Below are 24,052 nucleotides of genomic sequence, written 5' to 3' on the forward strand. Positions count from 1 at the left end.
TTTTGACTTTTTATAGCCGCACGCAGAGGACATGGCGACTATGTTGAGTGCTTTGTGTTCTTGAACAACAAGGACTTTTATGTTCATTGCAAAGTTCATGGCAACTCTCAATGAAATATTAATCTTAAATTTTTATTTAGTCCTGTATATAAGATATGTGAAGCACGTTTTCTTATGTTCATTGCAAAGTTCATGGTAAATTTTGTTTCGAGTTTCTTCTTCCCAAGAACATTGCGCGTACTCCCATGAACTATCAATTATTCATATTGTTGAAAAAGATATAGCTTATTTTTAGAAGTTCATTGCAAAGCTCATGGCAGCTCATATTAATAATCTCAGGCTCCTTAAATAGTTCGTGACAAATATTGTTTCAAATTCCGTTTTCCCATATTCATTGCAATCTTCTTAGTAGCTCCTATTTTCAGTCGAGCTTTGTTTTTCATCTTCGTTGCAAAGTTACTCTCACTTCTTCGGTAGAGTATTCGTGCTTCGGCGTGCAGCATTCCTATTCGTCAACGTTACATATTTCTTTTTATTGCTTTGCGAGGCGATGATTGACACCTCGTCTGGCAATAAATTTTTAATTTTCAAAGCGCCGTGATAGACTACGGGCTGACTCTCTTATGGCCTGCCTGCCATCCAGCCAGGCTGCTTGACTGACGGACTGAGGACACGCTCTCGATGCGGAGCTTGTTAAATTCAAATTAGAGCCGTGCTCTTTCATAGAGTTGCCGCTGACAGCTAAGATAAATGACAGTGCGCTGTGCGATCGCAACAAATTAACCTTGTTAGGGGCTGCAGCCAGCAACAGTTACAAGTGTATGTAATTTTTTATCGTCTCACAAGCAGACACGCCCCCAGCCACACCGCCGCCTCAAGAAGCTGCAGCAACTTAGCCCACTGACTGACTGACTTATGAATGGCGTGTGGCAGTTGCGAGTGGGCGGGTCTCCGGCTCCGGCTCTGCTCGGCATCGATAAATCAGTTTGTATATCAAATTGAATTCACGAGCGTGCACTTGACACCAGCACACGCACATTTATCAGCCGCTGCCGCCTCCTTCTTATGGGTTGTTGCCTTCAACGAATGCAGTCGCAGTCGCCGTCGCAGTCTGCAGCAGAAACAAAGAAGAAGGCGGCAAATCTTTGGCATTTGCTGGCGCTTTAACTTGGGCATGAAAAGAAGCCACAAAATTTTAATTTCAGCTAAAAGCGAGGCAAAAATATCAGCGCTTTGCATTATAAATTATTCATTACATTGGGCGCAGCCACGCCCACAAACAGCAGCAGCAGCAGGAGCAGCCGCTGACGGCTGCTCGTTTGCACCTAATTTGATTTTTAGTTGTGTTGAATGGCTGCTGGCTTCCCGGACAGCAACCCGGACCCGTACCCGGTCCCGTCTCTGGTTACGGCCATCGCCCAGCGCTCCAGCTCTGGCTGCGCTGCGGTTTGCCCCGTGGCAATCTTTTTGTTGTTGCCACACAGCGAAAGCAACAAAAACATGTGGGAGCTCACGAGGATTGGCCACGCCTTCGCAGCGTTTTATTCCTTGCTTCTTTGGGCTTCATTCATTTCGACTCCGTCGAAAAAATGTCTGTTATGTGGCTGGCAGAATTTTGCAGTAATTAATGGCAACTGTTTGATTAAAAAATTCCATCGTCCGTATACATTCATATATGAACCGAACTGAGCTGAACTAAGCTGAACCGGGCAGAAGCCAAGTGTAGACCACATCAAATCTATGCAAATACCAGAAATCGCTAGTGCTTGGCAATTATTTCATAGAGAAGCGACATTTCTTTCGGTTTATATGCAACGTGTCGCTAAAGGATGTTGCGTGTTCATATATACCAGAATATCTAGATATGCATGCTCTGAAAAACATTGAATACCTTTTAAATGCATCTCTGAGAAAGAGATTAAGGCAAACTGAATGAAAACTTAAAAAGTTTCTAAAATAGTTCTCAAAGGAGTTTCTATCGACCGGAATTTATGTTTCATTTTATTACTCTTGATTCAGGTTCTTGATTGAATGAAATATTTTGAAATCTGAAAATTTGCCTGGAACTATATTTCAGAAGATAAAAAATTATTTATGCATAATGGCCAATAAAGCCGGACCTTCGAGGCGGGCAGCGTCCTTGGACTACGATGGGCTCGATAAAAGGAATTGGAAATTGATAGCTTCCCGCTGGGTTATCTTAATACTCGCTATCAGCTGTATTGTTAGTTACATAATATTTGTTTGTTGCCTTTAAATGGTAATTATCCAACCTTAGTATGCCAACATCAACGATATTATGTACTACAGCGGAATAATCAATCAGTACTCGCAAATTCCGGAATGTGGTTTTGTAAAATTTGAAATAATGGTGGTCGTGTCAGGTATCTTAATGCTAATCACCTTGACTGTAGGAGGTGCTTTGGTGCTCAAGCAGCAGCTACGTCAATTGCGCGCTGTGAGTGGAACCGATTGCAATTCTTTTGCTGCATAACAACAGTATGATATTTATGCAGTACCTTTGCAGTACCTTACGTTTCTGTTCATATTTAGCTGGATGCACTTGATGATAATCCTCGTGCTGACACAGCGTTATCCGCTTGTCCATGAGATCCACAGCAAGTGGATAAAGAGAGAAAGCATCAATATGTACGAGATCATGGTGAGTTGATGTACCTGAGACTATACAACGCCTCGCCAACTAGCGCCTCTTCAGTATAATTGCTGCGGCGTGTTCGGGCCGGATGATTATCTGCTCCTATATGGCAAATTGCCAAGCAGCTGCTTCAGCGATAGCACCATGGAGTCCAAGGATCTTTATTACACTGGCTGCCTAAATAAAAATGATATCGAGTCCACCATCGTACGCGGTGAGATGGTCACGTCATTGATACAGGTAAATGAAACGATAGCGATCGCAGTCAATACGATTATTTCTGAAGGTGTATCAATTGCAGTTCATTTTCTGCATTTTGCTGATGTGTTTCTATTTTTTTATCAAGCAAATCAAAGCGCCGCAGCGTAGTCTGCGCGACTTGTGGAAAGACCGCATCATACTCTAGATTTCGATTTTGTTTTTTTTTTTTTTTGTCGTGTCTCAAGCAACAAATTGAATTTGCATTTGCAAGACAAATTGGATGGCATTGAAATTGGCAATGGGCTGGGTATTGGCAGCCGGGCTTACACTTCTCATATTTCACCAACAGCTGCAATCAATAACGATAAACACTCGAGTGTCTGACCAAAGCGAAATGCTCGTCGGAGCCCTTGTCCGAGTGTCCGTTCTGCATATGCATGAGCCAATAAAGAAATCAACAAAGGCGAATCCCAACTATTGCAAATACCCAAACACCAGAACACACACAGTGGATATTCGAAACAATATGCCAAAGGAGAGAATGCAGCCAAGCGACTAAGCACATGTTCAAGGACAATCTCAATGCTCAGAGCTTGGATGTTTTCATTTTTATATGTATGTAAGTGCATATAAATTTTATTGTTGTCAACATTAAATCGAAAACAATTTTCAAGCATTGCGAAATGCATAAAATATGCATACAAAATGCCAAACAGAACGGCCAACTTTATGGCTAAATAGTTTGCTGCGGCCCAAGCAGTTAATACTTTTTTTATGCCCTTCCACAGCCCTTATCTGAGCCAGTGTCGACGATTTGGCAAAACTTTTCCGCCCCATAACCATAACAATAACAACAACACTTTGGTCAAGCTGCTGATGGGTCCCAGCGCAGAGTTTATGGCGGCAAAGGCAACGGGCTAACTGAAAACCAAAAGGGGTCATGTGGCTCATTAAACTTTGGCCAACAATTTTTTTGCGCCCCACCACCAACAAAGACAAACAAAAAGTTTAACACTAAATATTTTGCGACCCTACGGAAAAAAAATGTATATATATATATTCGCACTATATACTTACATAAAGTAAGTAGCGATTCATGCGGATGAGCACGGGCGTGAGGCATAAAATTATGGCACACATACGGCCCATTAAATGTTAGACAAATGTGAAGGGCAACGTCTAGGGGTAAGAGGGCTCGGGCAGGTGGCTGCAGCAAGAGAAAAACAAACAATTTGAGCTAAAATAAATAGCCATAAGTGCAGAAAAGTAATTATCGGAAATCAATATGTTAAAAAAAAAAACAAGTGTTTACAAATCAATCTTGCCACTCAAGGTGACATAAAGCAGGATTGTGCTGCATTAAAATTAAATGTAGTTGACAAAAGTCAAATTGTTATCGAAAATAAATTGCTGTTTATAAACCAACCTAACGACACTGCATTGGCAGGAAACATTTGCTGGCTGCAATGAACTTTGCCATGCACATGAGAAAATGCGCGTAAGCTATTGCATTTATAGCAATTATACTGCGGCCATACTGTCTTAAGCTTGACGACGCAGCATTGACAGCAACTTCTACCATTTGCCATGAGCTCTGCTATGAAGTTATTAAGCTTTGTACAATTATATCGATTAGCTATGGCCCCATCGCCGTAAGCTTAACGATCAATTGAGATCAATATCTACTATTTGCCATTTGCTATGAGCTTTGCAATGAACTTTACCATCATCATGAGAAAACTAAATAATAACAAATATTTTTGTTAATAGTTTTATTTCGTGTGATTAAACAACAACAGTTTCAACAAGTGCTAAGTGCTGGACTCTAGCCTAGTAGCCCCAGTGTGAGCCAAAGCCATCGAAGCTAACATGGGCCACACCAATGGCGGGCGAGTACTTCACATAGGCAGTGGGAGCAGCAGCTGGTGCCGCATAGGCGACAGCCGGAGCAGCATAGGTCTTGGCAATGACAGGCGAATGAGCAGCATAGGTCACAGCCGGAGCAGCATACGAGACGGTCTTGGCCAGGACGGGAGCTGGAGCAGCATAGGTGACAGCTGGAGCAGCATAAACGGACTTCGTGACCACTGCAGCAGGTGCGCTATAGACCGTCTTGGGCGTGTACACATTATTGGTGGTGCGTGAGTCCACCTTGCTGACGCTGGAGTAGGGCGTGACCACGTTCTTCGAGTAGGTGGACACAGTGCCGCCGAACGAGCGCACCACATTCTGCTGCGTGGTGCCCACTGCATCGTAATGGGGCTGAGCCACATAGGTGGCTGGCGCCGGCGCCAGGAAGCCAGCACTGGTCGCGCCGAGCAGAGCGCAGAAGGACAATAGGACGTACTTGAAAGCCATGTTGGTTAGCTGCAACTGGAAATGTTACTGATGCTTAACTGGGCCAGCGGCGCAGCTTAAATAGCCAAAATCAAAATGTTTGGCCAAATTTCACGGTCACAATGGCCTCAAATTTGTGACAGACCGACTTAGGCCTAAGCCCCCACCCAGCCCCAGCAACAAGCAAACCAAACAGAAACTGGTTCAATGGGTCGGCAAATGACGGTGCGCATGCCAAAAGTAACTCAATGGAGGAGTTCGAGTAGCTAGCTGTGAATTTCGAGCAGCTGCCCGTCGCGTACGAAAAAGTGAATTATTTTGAATACTATCAGCAGGTCATAAATTTTCCAGAAAACAACAGTGGGCAAAAACTTTTATTGCGTTCGCGTATTTTTCCATTAAATTGAGTTCAAGTCAAGCAGCAAATATGACCCCGCGCCTCGGAAAATTCAAGGACTCTTCCAGCTTGTGTCAACTTTTTCCTTTCTCATTTTTTTCGGGGTTGTTTTTTTTTTTGCACTTTTTGTTGTTGTTTATGATTTTTGTACTTTCGTGCAAGTTTTTCAAAATGAATATCCCTGCTGCTGCTGCTGTGGCTCACGGGGCGCATGATGAATATTTATTGAAATTACCAAAGTTGCCGCTTGCCTCAAATTGAATTGTGTTGCCAACTTGGGATAGCTGCACGCCCACTTACCGCCCCCGGCCCACGCTGGCTGTCTTAGTTTTATGTTTTTTTTTTGGCAAATTGTTATTAATATTACACGTGTGCCATTGAGTCGCTCTCTAAACCTAATTACGACGTTTAATTTATGGCCACAAATTGGCTTTCAAATAATTTGCCACACACTCGACAGACAGACAATCGGCTAACGAAATCCGCATCTCTCATTGTGGGCAGGTTCCCAATTAACCAAAATGCCGTTTGGCACGCGTCAGTTGCGTATAAAAGCCGCAACATTTTGGCCAAATCAACAACAGTCGCAGCTCAGTCAGCCAGCCGATAACAGTTTCAGTTTCCACACCCAGTATCTATCGCTTACCATGGCCTTCCGTTACGTCATCCTCGCCCTGTGCGCCCTGTTGGCCTCTGCCCAAGCTGGCCTGCTGACCAGCCATGTGGCTGTGGCTAATCCTTCCGTGGATGCTGTGGCCTCCACGCAGCACAATGTGGTGCGCTCCTTCGCCGGCACCGTCTCCAGCTACTCCAAGGCTGTGGATACGCCCTACTCCAGCGTGCGTAAGTCGGACACACGCATCCAAAACAATGTCTACACGCCGGCTATTGCCAAGACAACTTATGCGGCGCCACTATACACTCAGGCCACGCCCATTGTGCAGAAGAGCGTGTATGCTGCTCAAGCTCCCGTCCTGGCCAAGACCGTCTCGTATGCTGCTCCAGCTCCCGTCCTGGCAAAGACCGTCTCGTATGCCGCTCCAGCTGTCAGCTATGCTGCTCCCGTCAAGACCGTCTCGTATGCTGCTCCGGCTGTCAGCTATGCTGCTCCCGTCAAGACTGTCTACGCTGCTCCTGCTCCTGTTGTGACCAAGACCGTGTACGCTGCACCCGCTCCCGTCGTTGCCAAGACCATCTACTCTGCTGCTCCCGTGTATGCCAAGTCGTATGCCGCACCTGCTGTTAGCTATGCCGCTCCACTGGCCACCACCAATGTGAACCATGGTCCATCTGCCACCACCTACAGCCACAATGCCCCAGCCCTAGGCGTCTCCAGCTACGGCAGCTCCCAGACGGTGCACTATTCGCCCGCGGAGAGCGTCTCGCACATGAGCTTCGATGGCTTCGGCACCCACTGGGGTTTCTAGGCGCACGACTCGCAAATTAGTAAAGCCGCTTGTTAATGGTGCACGTTGTTAATAAAAAAAAACCCACAAATTTTTGTTGCAAGTAAAAATTGGCAAAGCTTCCGTTTCGAGGTTGGGCCTGAAACCAGCGCAGGCTAAGCAAAATGAAGCCTAACAAGCAATAAACGCGCAATTGTCCAAAAGTACTCAATGAATTATATCAGAAAAAAATTGGAGCTAGAGCCGGTTTCTGCGACGTCATCTTGGGCTCTGTGGGCGGCCTTCGTTGCTCGTTAAGCGGCTTTCTGATAACTTGTGACGGGGGCGTGTCGGCTCTGTTCGGCTCGAGTCTGTTTGCGCATTATATTATTTGCCATTAATTGGATTTAATATTTTTGCACACCTCCAGCTCTATTGGCTGCCCTGTTGATCCATGGAATTGAAATCGCAATCAAAATCAGCCTCATTGCCATTCAAATGTGGCCGGATGTACACACAATTGCGACCCGGTGTGCTGTGTGTTTTTTGCACTTGTTATAATTAGTCTCGGTTAATTATCGGCTGTTTCGGCTGATATAACAGCATTAACAATATCTGTAATACATTTATTTTGCCAGTGCATGGCCCGATTTCAAATTTGACATTAAAGCCAACTACTCGTGGCTTGCTAATGGACAGAGCTCTATTGAAAAAACAAACACATGAATTTTGGCCTATTCAGTCCAATTCAATAAGGGTTAATGCTCTGCGCGCGATCTTGAAGTTGCCTAGAAACAAAAGACAAGGTTTGCCCATGTTTCTACTTGAATATGCACAATATGAGCGTAATTGTTCATTTCATATTTTATTACTTATCCTATTTATGACTAACAAAATAATAATTTCTTCATATCAATAGTCAATATTTATAGCTTTGATTTTCCTCAATTTAAAACTCAATCCTTTTGTTAATATTTGACCTATAGATTAATTCTAATATTTAAGTTTATAAAAATACAAATTTTCTTTCTAGAGTTCATGAGGAACTGCGTTTCGGCCAAGGCGTAATGTCTAGATTTTTGAATTTCGAATTTCTCAAATATCTCGAGTCTGCAGCGAGGCTAATTTATGAAAGTGCTTAGTCATGCTCTCAGGTGTATAGATGACACTCATAAATAGCTCGTACTCTTAAAATTGAGAATGCGTCTGTCCAATCATCTAATTGAAAAGTGATTAAAAAGTGATTGTGGCACACTTTATTTAAGGCTTGATGTGACATTGATTTCAGGCAATTCCCTGGCTAATGCGGACATAAACAATCAAATTAAATGAAGATATGCATTAAAAATCTGGAAAGGGAAACACTCACACACTTTTCTTTGGCAAATTAGCGCGATTGTTGTGAGTGTGTGTGGGAGTGTGTGTGTGTGTGAGAGGGTTTATATGAGCTGAGATTGCGCATACGCTATGTGGGCCAGAAATCACACACTCTTGTGTCACATTGTTGTTGTTGTCTGTCTGCCTTGACAATTAGTCAATAATTTATTTCAATTTCATTTGGCATGCCAAGCACACACACACACACACACACACACACACACACACACGAACAAACACACACAGAAAGAGAACTGGCCTAAGTGCAGTTTAATTACATTTGCATTTGGCTTGTGCTTGTGCTTGTCGCTTTGGTTTTTGCACAAACTGCTTGCGCATGCAGCTGAGCACAAACAATTGCTGCAATCCAATTTACGTAAGCGAATTTTCATGATTTAAATAACATAACATTATGGTTTATTGTGCTTATCCGAGAGAGAGACAGAGAGAGAAGGAGAGGGGTCTGGAGTGAGAAAGTGAAAAACTGCAATTCCCACACCAAGCTCAACATTCTGCAGGGCCAGCTGGCTGTTGTCTGGCGTCTGTACAGCTATGTCCTGGTATAATTAAATTATGAAAGGACATAAGACGCATAATAAGTCATAAATCAAATTTACCTATCCCACGGGTATCCACCGAAACGGGAGGCTGGCAGCCAGACAGCAAACCTTGGTGCCAGACAGACTTACAATATTGTCGCCTCGACTCAACTTTGTGGCCCTAATTTGATGGACATTATGACGACTCTGTCTCGGCAAACAATTAGACAATTGATGCATCTCTGTGGCTATTTGGCCAATGCCATTTTCTATTTGTTTCGGACATGGACACATCACAAACGTGAAAAGGGCCGACCCCAAATGGCCCCAACAGAACAGGACAGCTGTGACTGTGACTCTGACTGCAACTGCGAATGCATTTTATGTTGTTCACGTCATGGCCAGACGCTGTTTCGAGTGTGCAATTGAAAAATTTCTGCAACAGCAAATGTAAATTTTGTGTGCAGCAAGCGGCGTTGCCAGAGTGTTGCAATATGCCAGCGTTGCAGTACTTCTGTTTTTGCTGTTTCCCCCTGTTGCCCAACAATGGCCTGGCTCAATTCAACCATTGACAATTACACGAAATTGCATTTACACCGAGCTCTCAATTTTGACACTGGATTTTGGAAAGTTCTCAAATTATATCCAAAGAATATTATAGAAAAATTATGGGAATTCGAAATTTTGAACCATGGCTACATAAAAAACTGCGTCTAGGATTTTGACTGAATTTCGACTAGAAAATACGTATTCAGATTTGAATGCCAGATTAATCTGGAGGGAAAACCATGAGCAAAAATCCAAACCTCGTACAAATCGGAGCAGTTTTGACTGAATTATGGGTCTGGGATTTTGACCCATGTCTTCATAAGAAACTGGGTCTAAGATTTTGACATGAATTTCGACTAAAAAATACGTATTCAGATGTGAATACCAGATTAATCTGGAGGGATAACCATGAGCAGAAATCCAAACCTCGTACAAATCGGAGCAGTTTTGACCGAATTATGGGTCTGGGAAATTTTGACCCATGTCTTCATAAGAAACTGGGTCTAAGATTTTGACATGAATTTCGACCAAAAAATACGTATTCAGATTTGAATACCAGATTAATCTGGAGGGATAACCATGAGAAAAAATCCAAACCTCGTACAAATCGGAGCAGTTTTGACCGAATTATGGGGATTCGAAATTTTGACCCATGTCTTCATAAGAAACTGGGTCTAAGATTTTGACATGAATTTCGACCAAAAAATACGTATTCAGATTTATATGCTAGATTAATCTGGAGGGAAAACCATGAGCAAAAATCCAAACCTCGTACAAATCGGAGCAGTTTTGACCGAATTATGGGTCTGGGAAATTTTGACCCATGTCTTCATAAGAAACTGGGTCTAAGATTTTGACATGAATTTCGACCAAAAAATACGTATTCAGATTTGAATGCCAGATTAATCTGGAGGGAAAACCATGAGCAAAAATCCAAACCTCGTACAAATCGGAGCAGTTTTGACCGAATTATGGCTCTGGGAAATTTTGACCCATGTCTACATAAGAAAGAAACTGGGTCTAACATTTTGACATGAAATTCGACCTCAAAACACGTATTCAGATTTGAATGCCAGATTAATCTGGAGGGAAAACCATGAGCAAAAATCCAAACCTCGTACAAATCGGAGCAGTTTTGACCGAATTATGGGTCTGGGAAATTTTGACCCTTGTCTTCATAAGAAACTGGGTCTAAGATTTTGACATGAATTTCGACTAAAAAATACGTATTCAGATTTGAATGCCAGATTAATCTGGAGGGAAAACCATGAGCAAAAATCCAAACCTCGTACAAATCGGAGCAGTTTTGACCGAATTATGTCTCTTTGAAATTTTGACCCATGTCCACATAAGAAACTGGCTCTAAGATTTTGACATGAATTTCGACTAAAAAATACGTATTCAGATTTGAATTCTAGATTAATCTGGGGGGAAAACCATGAGAAAAAATCCCAACCTCGTACAAATCGGAGCAGTTTTGACCGAATTATGGGTCTGGGAAATTTTGACCCTTGTCTTCATAAGAAACTGGGTCTAAGATTTTGACATGAATTTCGACTAAAAAATACGTATTCAGATTTGAATGCCAGATTAATCTGGAGGGAAAACCATGAGCAAAAATCCAAACCTCGTACAAATCGGAGCAGTTTTGGCCGAATTATGGCTCTGGGAAATTTTGCCCCATGTCCACATAAGAAACTGGCTCTAAGATTTTGACATGAATTTCGACTAAAAAATACGTATTCAGATTTGAATTCTAGATTAATCTGGGGGGAAAACCATGAGAAAAAATCCAAACCTCGTACAAATCGGAGCAGTTTTGACCGAATTATGGGTCTGGGAAATTTTGACCCATGTCTTCATAAGAAACTGGGTCTAAGTTTTTGACATGAATTTCGACTAAAAAATACGTATTCAGATTTGAATGCCAGATTAATCTGGAGGGAAAACCATGAGCAAAAATCCAAACCTCGTACAAATCGGAGCAGTTTTGACCGAATTATGGGTCTGGGAAATTTTGACCCATGTCTTCATAAGAAACTGGGTCTAAGATTTTGACATGAATTTCGACCAAAAAATACGTATTCAGATTTGAATACCAGATTAATCTGGAGGGATAACCATGAGAAAAAATCCAAACCTCGTACAAATCGGAGCAGTTTTGACCGAATTATGGGGATTCGAAATTTTGACCCATGTCTTCATAAGAAACTGGGTCGAAGATTTTGACATGAATTTCGACCAAAAAATACGTATTCAGATTTGAATGCTAGATTAATCTGGGGGGAAAACCATTAGAAAAAATCCAAACCTCGTACAAATCGGAGCAGTTTTGACCGAATTATGGGTCTGGGAAATTTTGACCCATGTCTACATAAGAAACTGGGTCTAAGATTTTGACATGAATTTCGACCAAAAAATACGTATTCAGATTTGAATGCCAGATTAATCTGGGGGGAAAACCATAAGCAAAAATCAAAACCTCGTACAAATCGGAGCAGTTTTGACCGAATTATGGGTCTGGGAAATTTTGACCCATGTCCACATAAGAAACTGGGTCTAAGATTTTGACATGATTTTCGACCAAAAATTACGTATTCAGATTTGAATTCTAGATTAATCTGGAGGGAAAACCATGAGCAAAAATCCAAACCTCGTACAAATCGGAGCAGTTTTGACCGAATTATGGGGATTCGAAATTTAGACCCATGTCCACATAAGAAACTGGGTCTAAGATTTTGACATGAATTTCGACCAAAAAATACGTATTCAGATTTGAATGCCAGATTAATCTGGAGGGAAAACCATGAGCATAAATCCAAACCTCGTACAAATCGGAGCAGTTTTGACCGAATTATGGGTCTGGGAAATTTTGATCCATGTCTTCATAAGAAACTGGGTCTAAGTTTCTGACATGAATTACGACCAAAAAATACGTATTCAGATTTGAATGCCAGATTAATCTGGGGGGAAAATCATGAGAAAAAATCCAAACCTCGTACAAATCGGAGCAGTTTTGACCGAATTATGGGGATTCGAAATTTTGACCCATGTCTTCATAAGAAACTGGGTCTAAGATTTTGACATGAATTTCGACTAAAAAATACGTATTCAGATTTGAATGCCAGATTAATCTCGAGGGAAAACCATGAGCAAAAATCCAAACCTCATAAAAATCGGAGCAGTTTTGGCGAATTATGGGTCTGGGAAATTATGAAAACCATAAGCAAAAATCCAAAACTCGTAAAAATCTGTTGGATTTTTACCAAGAATGTGAAATTTTGACCCGTGTCTATAGAATATTTGAGGGTACAATTTTTACATGAATTTTGAGGACGAAAAATTTTTTCAGCCAAGCCATGAGAATAGGATGAGATTTGACCAAGTGATGGGGGTGGGAAATTTTGACTTATATCTATATAAGATATTTTCACATGAATCTTTATCAAAAAAAATATTACCAGATTAAAAGTTCAAGCTATGAACAACATAATTTATACAAGTTCGGGCTCAAATGGCCATCAAGGATTTGTCTATAGACGAGGAATTATATTATCATTGCTTTGCCCGAAAATTTGGTGAATTTGCTGGGCGAAATTGTTTGCTGGAACTCACTTAATTCCTAAGCTCTTGCAGTTTAAACAAATTTGAGCATGTTTAACGCAAATGCCAGACGAACTGAAGCAGAAGTAGAAGTGAAAAGAAATGAAAACCCAAGCAACTCAGACGACTCCCATCGCGATATGTCATAGCCGCAGACAAAGGGCAGCCCAAGCTGGTGGATGAGGGCGGCGATAGGGCGGGGCATGGTTAGAGCAAATGCACAAATGCTAAAGATTCTCGTACTAACTGATACGGATCATTGCTTGGCCCGCGGGCTGCTGTTGCCTGTGTAGATTAAAATTTAATTTTTAATTTAAAGACTGTGTTTGCGTTTTATTTGCGCCTTGTTGTGGCATAAATAAATGAGCGAGCGGTCCCGTCTGTTGATTTATCATTATTCCATGCAAATTCAACGCTCACCTTAAGCTTTCAGCTGCGCATCTACGGCAAGGTTGGCCATTTGGCCCGCTTTATCTGCCACTGCCACAGCCACTGCCACGTGCAATGTCAATGCCAAGCGATTAACATTCAATTAGCTTTTGGCTTCATCAATGATTTTATCGCAGCCATTAGAAGAGGGTTGGGGCTGGGGCTGGGGCTGGGGCTGTGGCTGTTCGCTGTTGCTGTGGCTGGTTTGAGTGTAAATTGTGGCAAATTATCATTAGCCTGTTGTTGTTGTTGTTCTGTGTGTGTGTTTGTGTGCCTTGACAACGACATCTTTACATCTTCAAAAGGTTTTTATGACATCAACAGCTGTCGTTGACAGATTATTGTGGCGATTATTTTAGCAGACAGCGTTTGGGCCACACACACACACACTCTTACACACAAAGCAAAAGGACCGACAAGAACCAACAGGCAAGGACTTTGGGACAGACAGGCACAGGGCCAGGCAATGCTACCCTGGCCAGGGGCTGGGCTCTGCTATTGACTTCAGCCCAGGGCCTCAGCCTGCCCGAAAGGAGTCGGCGGTGCCTTCTCCTGCTTTGTGCGTTCAACTGGAAATTGTCAACAATGTTGTCATTGTTGTTGCTGGCGCTTCGGCCGCTGCTGGTGTTGCACATGTGGCCCGTCCACTTGAAACATCTTGTGGGTTAGCACTTGTAAATAACTATGTTTCACTTGGAATACTTGTCATTTATGTTATACACTTTTCTACTACATACACAAGCTGTATTTGATATCCTGGTGATGTGCATGCGTTCGCAGCTCTGTCTTAAATCTTTGGCTGCTATTTGTCTGACCATCCTTTTGGTAAGCGCTGAAGAAGTCTTTTGCCCTCTGATGGCCGTCAGATTAATTTTCATATAGCAATTTTGCTGCATAGAAATCGGTTCGACTTTCGACAATGGACTATTAGATAGTCGGAAGAGGACTGTGCTGCTGATATCAAACCTGGCTACGTCAATATTTATGATCGCAATCGCATGTTTGGGATTCTTTATCGTGTTTAGTCAAGCAACATTTCTGCTGCTGTTGGTAAAGTTTAAGAAACATAATCAATAAACTAAGTTTGATATTAGCTTAAAAGCAAGCTTAATTGTGTCCATCAATTCAATAAATGTTAATGCAAGCTTTATCGAGGTTACGGGCTTAAAGCTTTCTCTATATTACGAGCTTAAAGCGAGCTGAATGAAGTTCATTAAATTCAATAAACATATTTTTAACTATTCTTAAAGTTAAATTAAAATTTTCATTTAAGTTGTGCCAATTTAGCTTAAAGCCACCTCAAAATTACGAGCTGAAAGCGAACGTAATTGTAATTATTAAATTCAGTAAATTAAGCTTAAAGCTCTCTCATATTACAACAATGATTTATTAAATTATCAACTATCCTCACAGCTGGCAATTGGCATTGGCTTATTCATATTTATCAAATGCAATATTTGGATACTTTATGTGACAATTGGAAACTCTACGGAAACATACCCGAACTATCATATTTGGTTTGCATCAACGATCTTGTGGGCCGTAAGTGTAACAAAGCAAAGTTCAGGTGTGAGTGCAACAACATTTGTTTTCCCTTTTATAGGTATTGAGTCTGATTGTACTCGTAAGATTGTTGATAGTACGAAAGCGTAGCTAAGAGTTTTGTGTCACATTCAACAAACATATTTATTAGAGTCCATACCAATGTGCTTTCTGGGAATAGTTTTACTTAAGATCCATACAATCATTATATCTATCATTATTCTGGTAAGTTTGTTGTCCAGTTCGGCTGAAGTACAAAACTGACTTTTTAAACCGCTTCTGGTTAGGTATGCAATACTATGGATATCGTCAAGTCCATTGAAAATGTGGGCAGTTACCGAGGTTATGCAAAGAGTGCTTTCATCATATCCATGGTGCTGAACAGTTTTCTAACTTTCGCAATTAGTTTCGGCAGTTATGGGGTTATTCGCCATAAGAAATTGCCGCTGAAGCTGGTAAGCGGAGGTCATGTTAACTGATGTAAGCAAATTTTTAAAAAAAATCTTATTGATCCCACCCAGTTTTTATTCACATTGCTGGCCTTCTTCATCTGCAAGCTGATGCTTGCGGAAATAGTCGATGGCATCAATGGGAAAATTTATGAACTCCTAACAAGTCCCTGGTATCATCTGGACACGGCTCTTTCGGTAGATAGACTTCACAATTATCACAAGCATATATCAATATTTTCATTGGTTTTCCCCTGACATTTCAGCTGCTATGTTTAATTTTTGTGTCAGCCCTTTATTTGCGATTAACGGATGAAGCAGATTTGAGGTAAAGCCATTCTTATCCATTTACATGTAATCGATTCTTTTTATGATTATTTATTATACTATAGTAATAAATTTAAATTAATAATTTTGACTTTAACTTTAAAGGTCGCAAGCTATCTGCCTGTCAGATTTGGACTCAACCAATGGCTGCAGACATTTGGAAAGCTTTACAGCATAAGGATTAAGTTACCCGAAACTTTAATGGGATTTTAAAAGCTGTCGCACGCTTTCGAAACTGTTGCTTGACACACAGTAGTCCGTTCAAAATTGTTGCTTAACGTCAAAAAGTTGAAAATCTTACTTAATATTGATAATCGAAGTGTTTGAAAAAATTATAGAAATGTGTTTGTGCCAATTCAAAGTAGTCAAGCTTATAACCATAAGCCTAACCGTATGCCTTGCAGTAAGTATTATTAAAGTAAAAGATTAGCACTCTGCATAATTTTACTCTGACCAGATATGTAATACTGTAGACCTGACTACGGCCCTATTAACCCTATGCGAAGCCACGGAAAATCTCAAGTTTGTGCTGTTCTCATCGATTGTGCTAAACAGTTTAGTTTATTTTGCAATTTTCATCGGCATCAATGGATCTCTTCAGAATAATTCATTAAAGCTAAAGCAGGTAAGTCTTGAATATTTAAAACCTTACAGTTGCATAAACATGTCAATCCATTTCAGTTTTTAGCTGCAATTTTGATCTTCTTCTTCGCCAAAATAGGACTGTCGAAATTAATTGACGACATAAATAAATCTGATATCGAACTGGTTATTCAGATATGGTATCAGCTTAACGTGGTGATCTCCGTAAGTAATTGTATTCCACATACGATTTCTATCTATTGATATTCGTTAATTGTAGGGCTTGTGTTTTGTATTCGCAATGCCATTTTGCCTTAAGTTGTTGGAGAAAGAGAATTCACCCGAAATTGCAGTGCAAAGTGTGATAAGTACGTTTTAAAATTGTTTCTAAATTTAAATGTGTGTATTTTATTGTTATAAAACTTTCGTGAATACCAAGAAAAGACTAGGGATATGGTCATATAGTTGGGCCTGGTTGGCTTTTGGGCTTCAGTTCACGGTTCGAATCAATTGAACGTGCTTTAGGTTTCAAAATTTTGTAAACTTTCTCCTTTTCCATCAAATTGCAATAATTTCCTTTGATGAGATATATATTTGGTCATTGATTTTTATTATAAGTTATTTGAAACAAATTATAAAATTATAAATGCGCGCCTGTTCTACTGAAAATATTGCCATACATATATATTTTCATAAACAAAAGGCGCGCAACATTTGAGCTCTTTCCAAAATTGGCATATGCCAAATATGGTTAGATATACGCAATGGTTGAGGGCCAAGTTATAAATGGTTTGGATCTCGTATTTTCAAAAATTATATGCTACTGGTTGGGCTTCGATTTGGCTAGATATAGCTTAAAGTTTGGTTCATAGTAAAATCAATATAGGCATGCCGCTCAGGGTCTTTGGGCTGACTGGAATCTGTTTGGCTTAAAAGGGAAACACGTTTTATTTTAAATATAAATATAATATTTTGTTTTATTTCTCAAATGATTTAAGCCAAACTTACCTTCAGAATTGTCTTAATGGCTAAGATTTTCGATGCGGCGTTTCAGATAGCGAAATGCGCGCCAATCTGTGTGGCTTGTGTGGGTTATCAAATTACATGCGGCATTATGGACACAACACGCCCGCAGGATAACAACAGCAGCAGAGGCAGCAGCAGCAGCAGCAGAAGCCGTGGCAGCCAATAAAGATGACGATGACAAGATAAACGAAAGTTTGTGGCAAGTGGCAAGTGGCAAGTGGCAAGCGGCAGGAGGCAAACGGGCCAATTGTCGCTGGTTGTGTCTGCTTTAAATGAAATTTAACGATGCAGAGAAATAATGGCACTTTGCATTTTAAAACACTTTAACGACTGCCGCCGAGGCGGTCAAAAGTCAGCAAACGGATGCGACATTGACATTCAATTTGGACGCGAACGCTGATGTCCTGCTGCTGCTGCTGCTGCTGCTCTGAACTCTGAACCCTGATGCTCATTATACGCATTTCCATTTGACACTTTTATTGGCCCAGTCTGATATTTCACACTCTCCTGCGGCGGGGATGGTGATAGAGGCGGGGAATGCGTAAATGCTGGGCAACATTTATGCGGGTCATTTTATAGCCAGAAACGGATGCGGATGCGGATGCGGTTACGGATATATCAACCGATAAGGCCATTAAATTGATGCAGCACTTTTGCTGGCCATAAACTCAGCTAGCGCCAGCAGCACTCAGCCAATTACGCAAATAAAAGAAAATGTTACCAGCTCGCGCGTCTACTTATGTGGAAAACGTGTCAAAGTGCTGAAAAATGCAACAGCTTTTCGAGCAGTGTGCGGCGGCAACTGAGTGGCTCATTAGGCATCAAGCTGGCCCCAAGGTGTTGCGCGTAAATTGTGTGGAAAAACGTGTCCCCCCCCGCCCCCAACACACACACCACACCGCTGGCTATACACTTTAAAAAAAATTTAAGCTTGCCATGCATATAAATAGATAAATGACCGAAATGTCTGTATGAGTCCACTTTCACAAACGCTTAATTAAAGCCGTGTGCCGTGGGCGATTTTCGTCATTGTGCTCAGCGTATGGGTCTGGGCCAGTGTGGAAATTCCAATTGTCGCCGAGCAGCAGCTGGCCCCCCCAAAAACAGCATGTTGTCGCTGTCCTTGCCAGCGTCCAGGCGCATATCCTGCGGCTGATTAAAATCTATTAGAGTCAAAGAGATGTAAGACACCGAACTGTCGGTGGTTGGGCGGTTGGGCGGCTGGGTGGCTGGGTGGCTCAGTTCTTGCCTGACTTGGGCATGTAAATGTCGACGCAATTGAAATGCATGCGGCGGAAACTTCCAACTAGCTATAACTTAAGTACACAATGAGCCTGGCTCGTTTCTTATTAGGTTTGACAAGAGTAAAGCGAAGAAATGGGTTTTCCTATTTTCAATTGTTTTTCATTTCTGTAACGATGTTTTCTTAAAATGCATTTAGTGTTATCCCACTTGAATCGGTATTTATGATGTAATAAGGTTTGAACTAGCAGCTATTTATGATGTAATAAGGTTTGAACCAGCATCTGGAAGTGAATAGTCACGAATGTAGCACATGCCGGGAGTTGGTTCTAGAGCATAGCCTGTCAATCAAATGCTTTTCTTTTCTTCTCTTTATATAATTATCTTACTCTTCTTCTACATGCTGCATGAATGTAGCCCGTTAATTCTTAGGCGTTGCCACCTGGGTAGAATTGCGTATGCTCGGGACGTTTTGTAAAATTTCCCCAAGGCATTTGTTTTTATCATAATTATTGCATTTTCTTATCATAAATACTAACATATTAATTTTTTAAATAATATAATATTTCTACATCTCTCCAGAGTTTAGTGAGCTGAACTAAAGTTCAGTTCCTGATCACATGTACCCCATGTTAGGGTATTCAAGCTCTGTTTGTTGTTGTTGCCATTGCGGCACTGCCAAAAGTCGCACACAAAAACTTTCAGCGCAAAGTTTTTAACGGAAATTGTGCAGCTGTTTTGTGTGCCGACGACACGGATGTGGCCGGGGGCAGGGGCAGTAGGGCTGGGGGCGTGCCATTGCCAGCACTTGTTGGCTGCCCCCAAACATACACATAGTCCATAGATATTTAGTTGTAGACAGCAAGTGTCTTGCAAATTTCTTGAAATTTTAATTCAATGGCAAGGCTAAAAGAAGAGCTCGTTACATTTACATATGTAAGCATGTCCTTACCTATAATGTGTAAATGTATGTGTGTGTATCTATAAGTATCTATCGTTATCAAGCGCATGCCAACATGTGCCGCCTCTCAATATGAATTTTCATGATTAAAGCGCGTGTCGCTCGGCATTTTATCGCCCAAAGACAGCGCCATTCCGGCAATGTGAAACGTCGCCGGTTCAGTACGGCTCGGTTCGGTTCGATGAGTATATTCTTATAAATTATCGTGCATGGTAACAAATGTGTCCACACAGCCATTCACACGCATGCATAATAAAGTGATTTTAAAGGGCACTTTTCTCCGACTGCGTAAAATTTCCATTTGCGGGGGGCACTCAACTTTATTGGAATCGAAAGTTGGCCCAGTGTATGTGTGTGTCTTTCGAGCACATGTGCTCTAATGTTACTTGGCTTTAACAATTCATTAAAATTGCATACAAATGCCGCTGCAATAGCCGCATCAAGAACGAAAGAAAGCGCATTAGCGAGCGCAGCCAAGTAATCCACTTTGTTATTAACTGCTATTTACAAATGTGCAGCCAGTGTCAAGTAAATAATACAATAACAAAATATATTAAATGCAGCGCGAAAGCGTCAAGTCATAAACTGCTCATCAGTCTTGGGGCTGCAGCTGGTGGGGTTGTTGGTGGAAGTTGACACAACCCTAGCCCCACTCTTGGCTGTAATTATGCGCATCACTGTTGCAAAAACTTTACTATCATTCGCAGTCTCATTCCCATCCTCATCCTTATCCTTGTTCACATCCTCATGCTCGTTCTCGTTCGCGTTGTCATTGTCTCGACGCGCAGGAAGTGCCAAAGCGCCGCGAGCCAAAGCAGCCGGCGTGGTCCTGGCCTCGTTCTGGCTGGGCTTGGGTGCTGTTGGATGTTTCTGGTTGCTTGTCGCCTTTTGACGCTGATAATGCAATTTCCGCGCTGCCCGTAATTTACTGTTATGCAATGTTTCATTTTATTTCACCCCTCGCCAGCTGAGGCAATTTTTTAAAGCGCCTTTGAGACAATCAACGGCTAGTTGTTGCTATTTATCTACATAAAGTTAATTGAAAACATTCAAATGGATCTCGTCCTGGAGCCGCCTCCTGCTGCTGCTGCGTGATGTGTCAACATCTTTCGCATGCCGCATAATCCGGAATATGCTGCCCGTCCGGCTGCATGTCCACTTTTATGTCCTTCTCATTCGTAGTCTTTATTACAAATTGGTTTTCTGCACTCGCTCGCATGTTTCGTGCGCAATTTGCAGCCCTCTGCCAAATGAAAGCAAAAAATGTAACCACTCAACAAATGTACAAAACGAGCAACGCCAAAAAAAAAAAAAAAAACTGGTAAATTACAGCCGGGCAACTCACGTGGTAAATCCAGGAACGAAAAAACAAAAATAATAAAAAAAAGTTCCATGCATTGTCGAGAAACGTGTTCACTTTGCACGTTAACGAACTGAAATCGAAAGTTTTGGCTGCGGTCAACGTTGCCCTATCTGTCCGCCTGTCCCCCTGTCCACCTGTCCACCTGTCCACCAATCCGTACCGTGTGCCGCCCACAGTTGCAGACTGTCAGATTGAATGGTTTATGTGTGACACCTTTGACCGGTCGGGTCGAGTTGCCGGCAATATAAATTAAGCCCCCGACTGCAAGCTGAACAGCTTTAAGCTATATGCGAAAGATTCCCTTGGCTGAGCTACAAGCCAGGCTGAGCGTCAGCTGGGCTGGGATTTAATGATTCGCTTAAGTCGCAGACTGGACTTATGTAATACACTTTCCATATGGAATATAACATTCCTTAAAGATAACCGCATCAAGTTTGATTGAAGAGAAATAGCTCCAGGCTTTAACTTTGTTCTTTTAGTATTCAGTTTTCTCATTTTCAGTTTCTTCTTCTTCATCGTATATTCAAGCGAATAATTGTTAAGGTAAAATTATATATAATTCCTTCGCAGGATTAATCATGTTATATTTTATGATAAATTTTATTTAACTTTTTTTTTTTTTCTTTGGTTCGTCTGAGCATAAAATGTAATGTTTCGGTTCAGCTGCAATTTCCAACCCCATTTCTGGTTTGCTTTTATTTGCCCAGCAAAAGTCACGTGGCATTCATAATTCTTAAAACGACGCCATCTGAAATTATGTAGCAATGCTAAGTGCACCCAAACAGCGACAGCTGCCCCAACGTACTAAATTCCCCTCCCATCCCTCCTAGGGATTGTACGTGACCAGCATTTGTCGCGCAGCAAAGTATGCTATGATTTTTGGACTCTCAAACAATGGGGAATTGATTTCGGCTTTTGGCCAAGTGCCGGGGAACTGATTATGGAATTAAAACATATTTTTCGCTGCCGAAGAACTTAAAACTTTAAGTGGCAAAGGTTGTAGCCGTACGTGACATTCTCCTGCTAGCCAAGTTTATCACATGACAAGCTTCACACGCACACAGAGAATGCGTTTCATTTCCATTGTAAGCAAAAAAGAAAACAAGCTAGCCATGTGTGTGTGCGTGTGTGTGGAAAAGAAATGAATAAGTAAGCGAAAACTACAAAGAAGTTAACTACAAAAGCGCACTGTGAAAGTGAACTTGGGTTACAAAGGCTGCCAAGGGCTAGGGGCTGAGCAGGGGGGGTGCGTAAAAAACGCAGATAAATAACATTGAATGCGAAAATAAAGAGAAAAGCGAAGGGAACCAAAAAAAAAGAAAAAAAAAAATAAACAATACGCCTTTTGAAATGCTAAACGTGGCACACACACGCACACACATCTGCAAACTGTCACTGCCAAAGGCGCTCTTCACACTCTGCCAGGACGCGCACAGGACTCGTGTATTTTTATTAGCCACCCTGCCCGCTCCCCGACAACCCTCTTCATCGCTTTATCTTGTTACCCCTCCAAAAAAAAAAAAAGGAAAACATTTATCTTGTCGTATTTATTTTGTAGCGCATTAATTTCATCTCATGTTCGAAACGGGAATTGACTTATTTGCATTCTCTTTAATTTGTATGACCATCAATGAGGCATAAGAGAAAAGGCATTCTCTTTATTCTTGTGGAATGTGGGAAGGGGCCGGGGCAGTGGGTTGCTGTACCGCAGCCACAGGTGCTGCATGTGTCAAAATTGTGATTGATGGAAAAGCAAAAAGAGGCAGACAAATTATGAGATTTCTTGTGCGCCTTCCTATAAATAAAAAACCAGAAAAAAAACTATGGGGCTTGATTGATTTTAAGCAAATCTGGGAAATTTTAAAACGCATTTGAAAGACTTCACTCAGCTGTATGAAAAAATTAGCTTAAATATATTTAAGCTAAAAGGTGAGATTTTACAAATACTTTTAAGAATTTAATACTGTGCTCATGACTTTTCTGTTTGATAAATTATGTCTTTGATGCCAAATTAATTGACTGCCTCTTCAATAGCAAATCACAAGCTCAAAGGTTAATTTTCGGCTCTTAAATTGATATGAGAAGTCCATGAGCTCATCTGTACTGACCAAAACGAAAAAGGCAACATTAACATGGCAATATTCCAAATGAAGCTATTCGGGCAACTGGTTGCAGTTCACATCATGTAACAGCAGGCAAATGCATTTTTCATAAGGTAGACAGCGATAGATTGCACACACACACACACAAAGGTACGCAGCAGTTGGCCAGTTGGCATACCTGCAGACGGCTATCGACAGGGCAGGCCAGCAGCGACGGCAACTGCGCTGACAATGGCCAAAAGCGAACAATGTCAACTGAAATTGCGATTGCGTTAAAACTCTATAAATACCAAAGTAACATGCAACAACAACAACAACAACAACTACAACACCGGCAGCAGCAGCAGCAGCAACAGCAGCAAGGACATGCTGATATGGCAACAACACAATCTAATCCGGTTATTGCATTTTAAATGCGTTACAAGCTTTCATTTTGTTAGCCCCAGCGGCAGCGACAAGCGACGCGTTGAACGCCTGTGGACAATGCCAGGATTTAAGCTAGCCACTGTGGTCGTTTTATTTTGGGCATAATAGATGACACTGGCTGAAAATGAAAGCTCAGCTATGAATTAATATTGGTAAGGGTAAGTACATTTTTATTTTATTCCCTCACATTTCCGAAATATTACAAAAGTAGCTCAAGTTAAGAGCTCAAATAACTTAGTCTAGTTACAACTGTAAAATAATTTCAAAGATCACTTAAAGCTCTCATAAAGGATACTGCATCCCACTTAAGCAACAAGATTTATTTGCTTAATAAGACTAAAGCTGTATAAGCACATTAAAGCACACTTAAGAAAGAAAAAAGGAAGCCTATTAAAGCTCAAATAAAACACATAAAACTAATAAGTAAATATGTCTATACCTCTATAGGCCCATTAAAGCTCAGTTTAAGCGAAAAGCTCAAATTTGTAGTGAATTTTTAGCTGTTAAATCAAAAATTAAAGCTCACTTAAAGCAAGAGGTTGAAGAATAGATAGTAAGT

General features: G+C 41.3%; 5 protein-coding genes across 13 annotated transcripts; 4 read left to right on the forward strand and 1 right to left on the reverse strand.

Annotated features, from left to right (window-relative positions):
• Positions 1–2,005: 2,005 nt before the first annotated feature.
• On the forward strand, positions 2,006–4,296 carry Tsp66A (Tetraspanin 66A). Of its 5 annotated transcripts, none has more exons than XM_070208514.1 (6): positions 2,006–2,224; positions 2,279–2,458; positions 2,528–2,662; positions 2,717–2,896; positions 3,003–3,476; positions 3,646–4,295. In XM_070208514.1, exons 1-5 carry the CDS (start codon positions 2,102–2,104, stop codon positions 3,060–3,062), a joined length of 678 nt encoding a protein of 225 aa, XP_070064615.1. In that variant the 5' UTR covers positions 2,006–2,101; the 3' UTR covers positions 3,063–3,476; positions 3,646–4,295. The 5 variants fall into 5 exon arrangements, with proteins under 5 accessions (XP_070064615.1, XP_032290951.1, XP_032290949.1 ...); XM_032435060.2 differs by having other exon boundaries at positions 2,007–2,224; positions 2,958–3,472; positions 3,646–4,296; XM_032435058.2 differs by having other exon boundaries at positions 2,007–2,224; positions 2,958–3,476.
• A 325-nt stretch (positions 4,297–4,621) lies between these two features.
• Positions 4,622–5,254, reverse strand: LOC6622732 (cuticle protein 76). The gene has a single exon (XM_002046628.3). It carries the CDS (start codon positions 5,213–5,215, stop codon positions 4,688–4,690), a length of 528 nt encoding a protein of 175 aa, XP_002046664.1. The 5' UTR covers positions 5,216–5,254; the 3' UTR covers positions 4,622–4,687.
• Positions 5,255–6,047: 793 nt separating this feature from the next.
• Positions 6,048–7,162, forward strand: LOC6622713 (pupal cuticle protein G1A). Its single transcript, XM_002046629.4, has one exon. The coding sequence runs from the start codon at positions 6,113–6,115 to the stop codon at positions 7,016–7,018; it is 906 nt and encodes a 301-aa protein (XP_002046665.2). The 5' UTR covers positions 6,048–6,112; the 3' UTR covers positions 7,019–7,162.
• Positions 7,163–14,182: 7,020 nt separating this feature from the next.
• On the forward strand, positions 14,183–16,036 carry LOC26531222 (uncharacterized). 2 transcript variants are annotated; one of them, XM_032434653.2, is made up of 8 exons: positions 14,183–14,298; positions 14,356–14,523; positions 14,887–15,015; positions 15,077–15,240; positions 15,303–15,470; positions 15,537–15,662; positions 15,731–15,792; positions 15,897–16,036. In XM_032434653.2, the coding sequence occupies exons 4-8, from the start codon at positions 15,178–15,180 to the stop codon at positions 15,967–15,969; spliced, it is 492 nt and encodes a 163-aa protein (XP_032290544.2). In that variant the 5' UTR covers positions 14,183–14,298; positions 14,356–14,523; positions 14,887–15,015; positions 15,077–15,177; the 3' UTR covers positions 15,970–16,036. The 2 variants fall into 2 exon arrangements, with proteins under 2 accessions (XP_032290544.2, XP_070064203.1); XM_070208102.1 differs by having other exon boundaries at positions 14,207–14,298; positions 14,372–14,523.
• Positions 16,037–16,052: 16 nt separating this feature from the next.
• LOC116649759 (uncharacterized) lies at positions 16,053–23,037 on the forward strand. 4 transcript variants are annotated; one of them, XM_070208104.1, is made up of 5 exons: positions 16,053–16,194; positions 16,249–16,416; positions 16,473–16,598; positions 16,654–16,741; positions 23,000–23,037. In XM_070208104.1, exons 1-5 carry the CDS (start codon positions 16,132–16,134, stop codon positions 23,020–23,022), a joined length of 468 nt encoding a protein of 155 aa, XP_070064205.1. In that variant the 5' UTR covers positions 16,053–16,131; the 3' UTR covers positions 23,023–23,037. The 4 variants fall into 4 exon arrangements, with proteins under 4 accessions (XP_070064205.1, XP_070064204.1, XP_070064206.1 ...); XM_070208103.1 differs by lacking the exon at positions 23,000–23,037 and adding an exon at positions 16,813–16,853; XM_070208105.1 differs by lacking the exon at positions 23,000–23,037 and adding an exon at positions 16,818–16,837.
• Positions 23,038–24,052: the final 1,015 nt, after the last annotated feature.

This window comes from Drosophila virilis, chromosome 3 (assembly GCF_030788295.1).
Source record: "Drosophila virilis strain 15010-1051.87 chromosome 3, Dvir_AGI_RSII-ME, whole genome shotgun sequence".
Lineage (NCBI taxonomy): Eukaryota > Metazoa > Arthropoda > Insecta > Diptera > Drosophilidae > Drosophila > Drosophila virilis.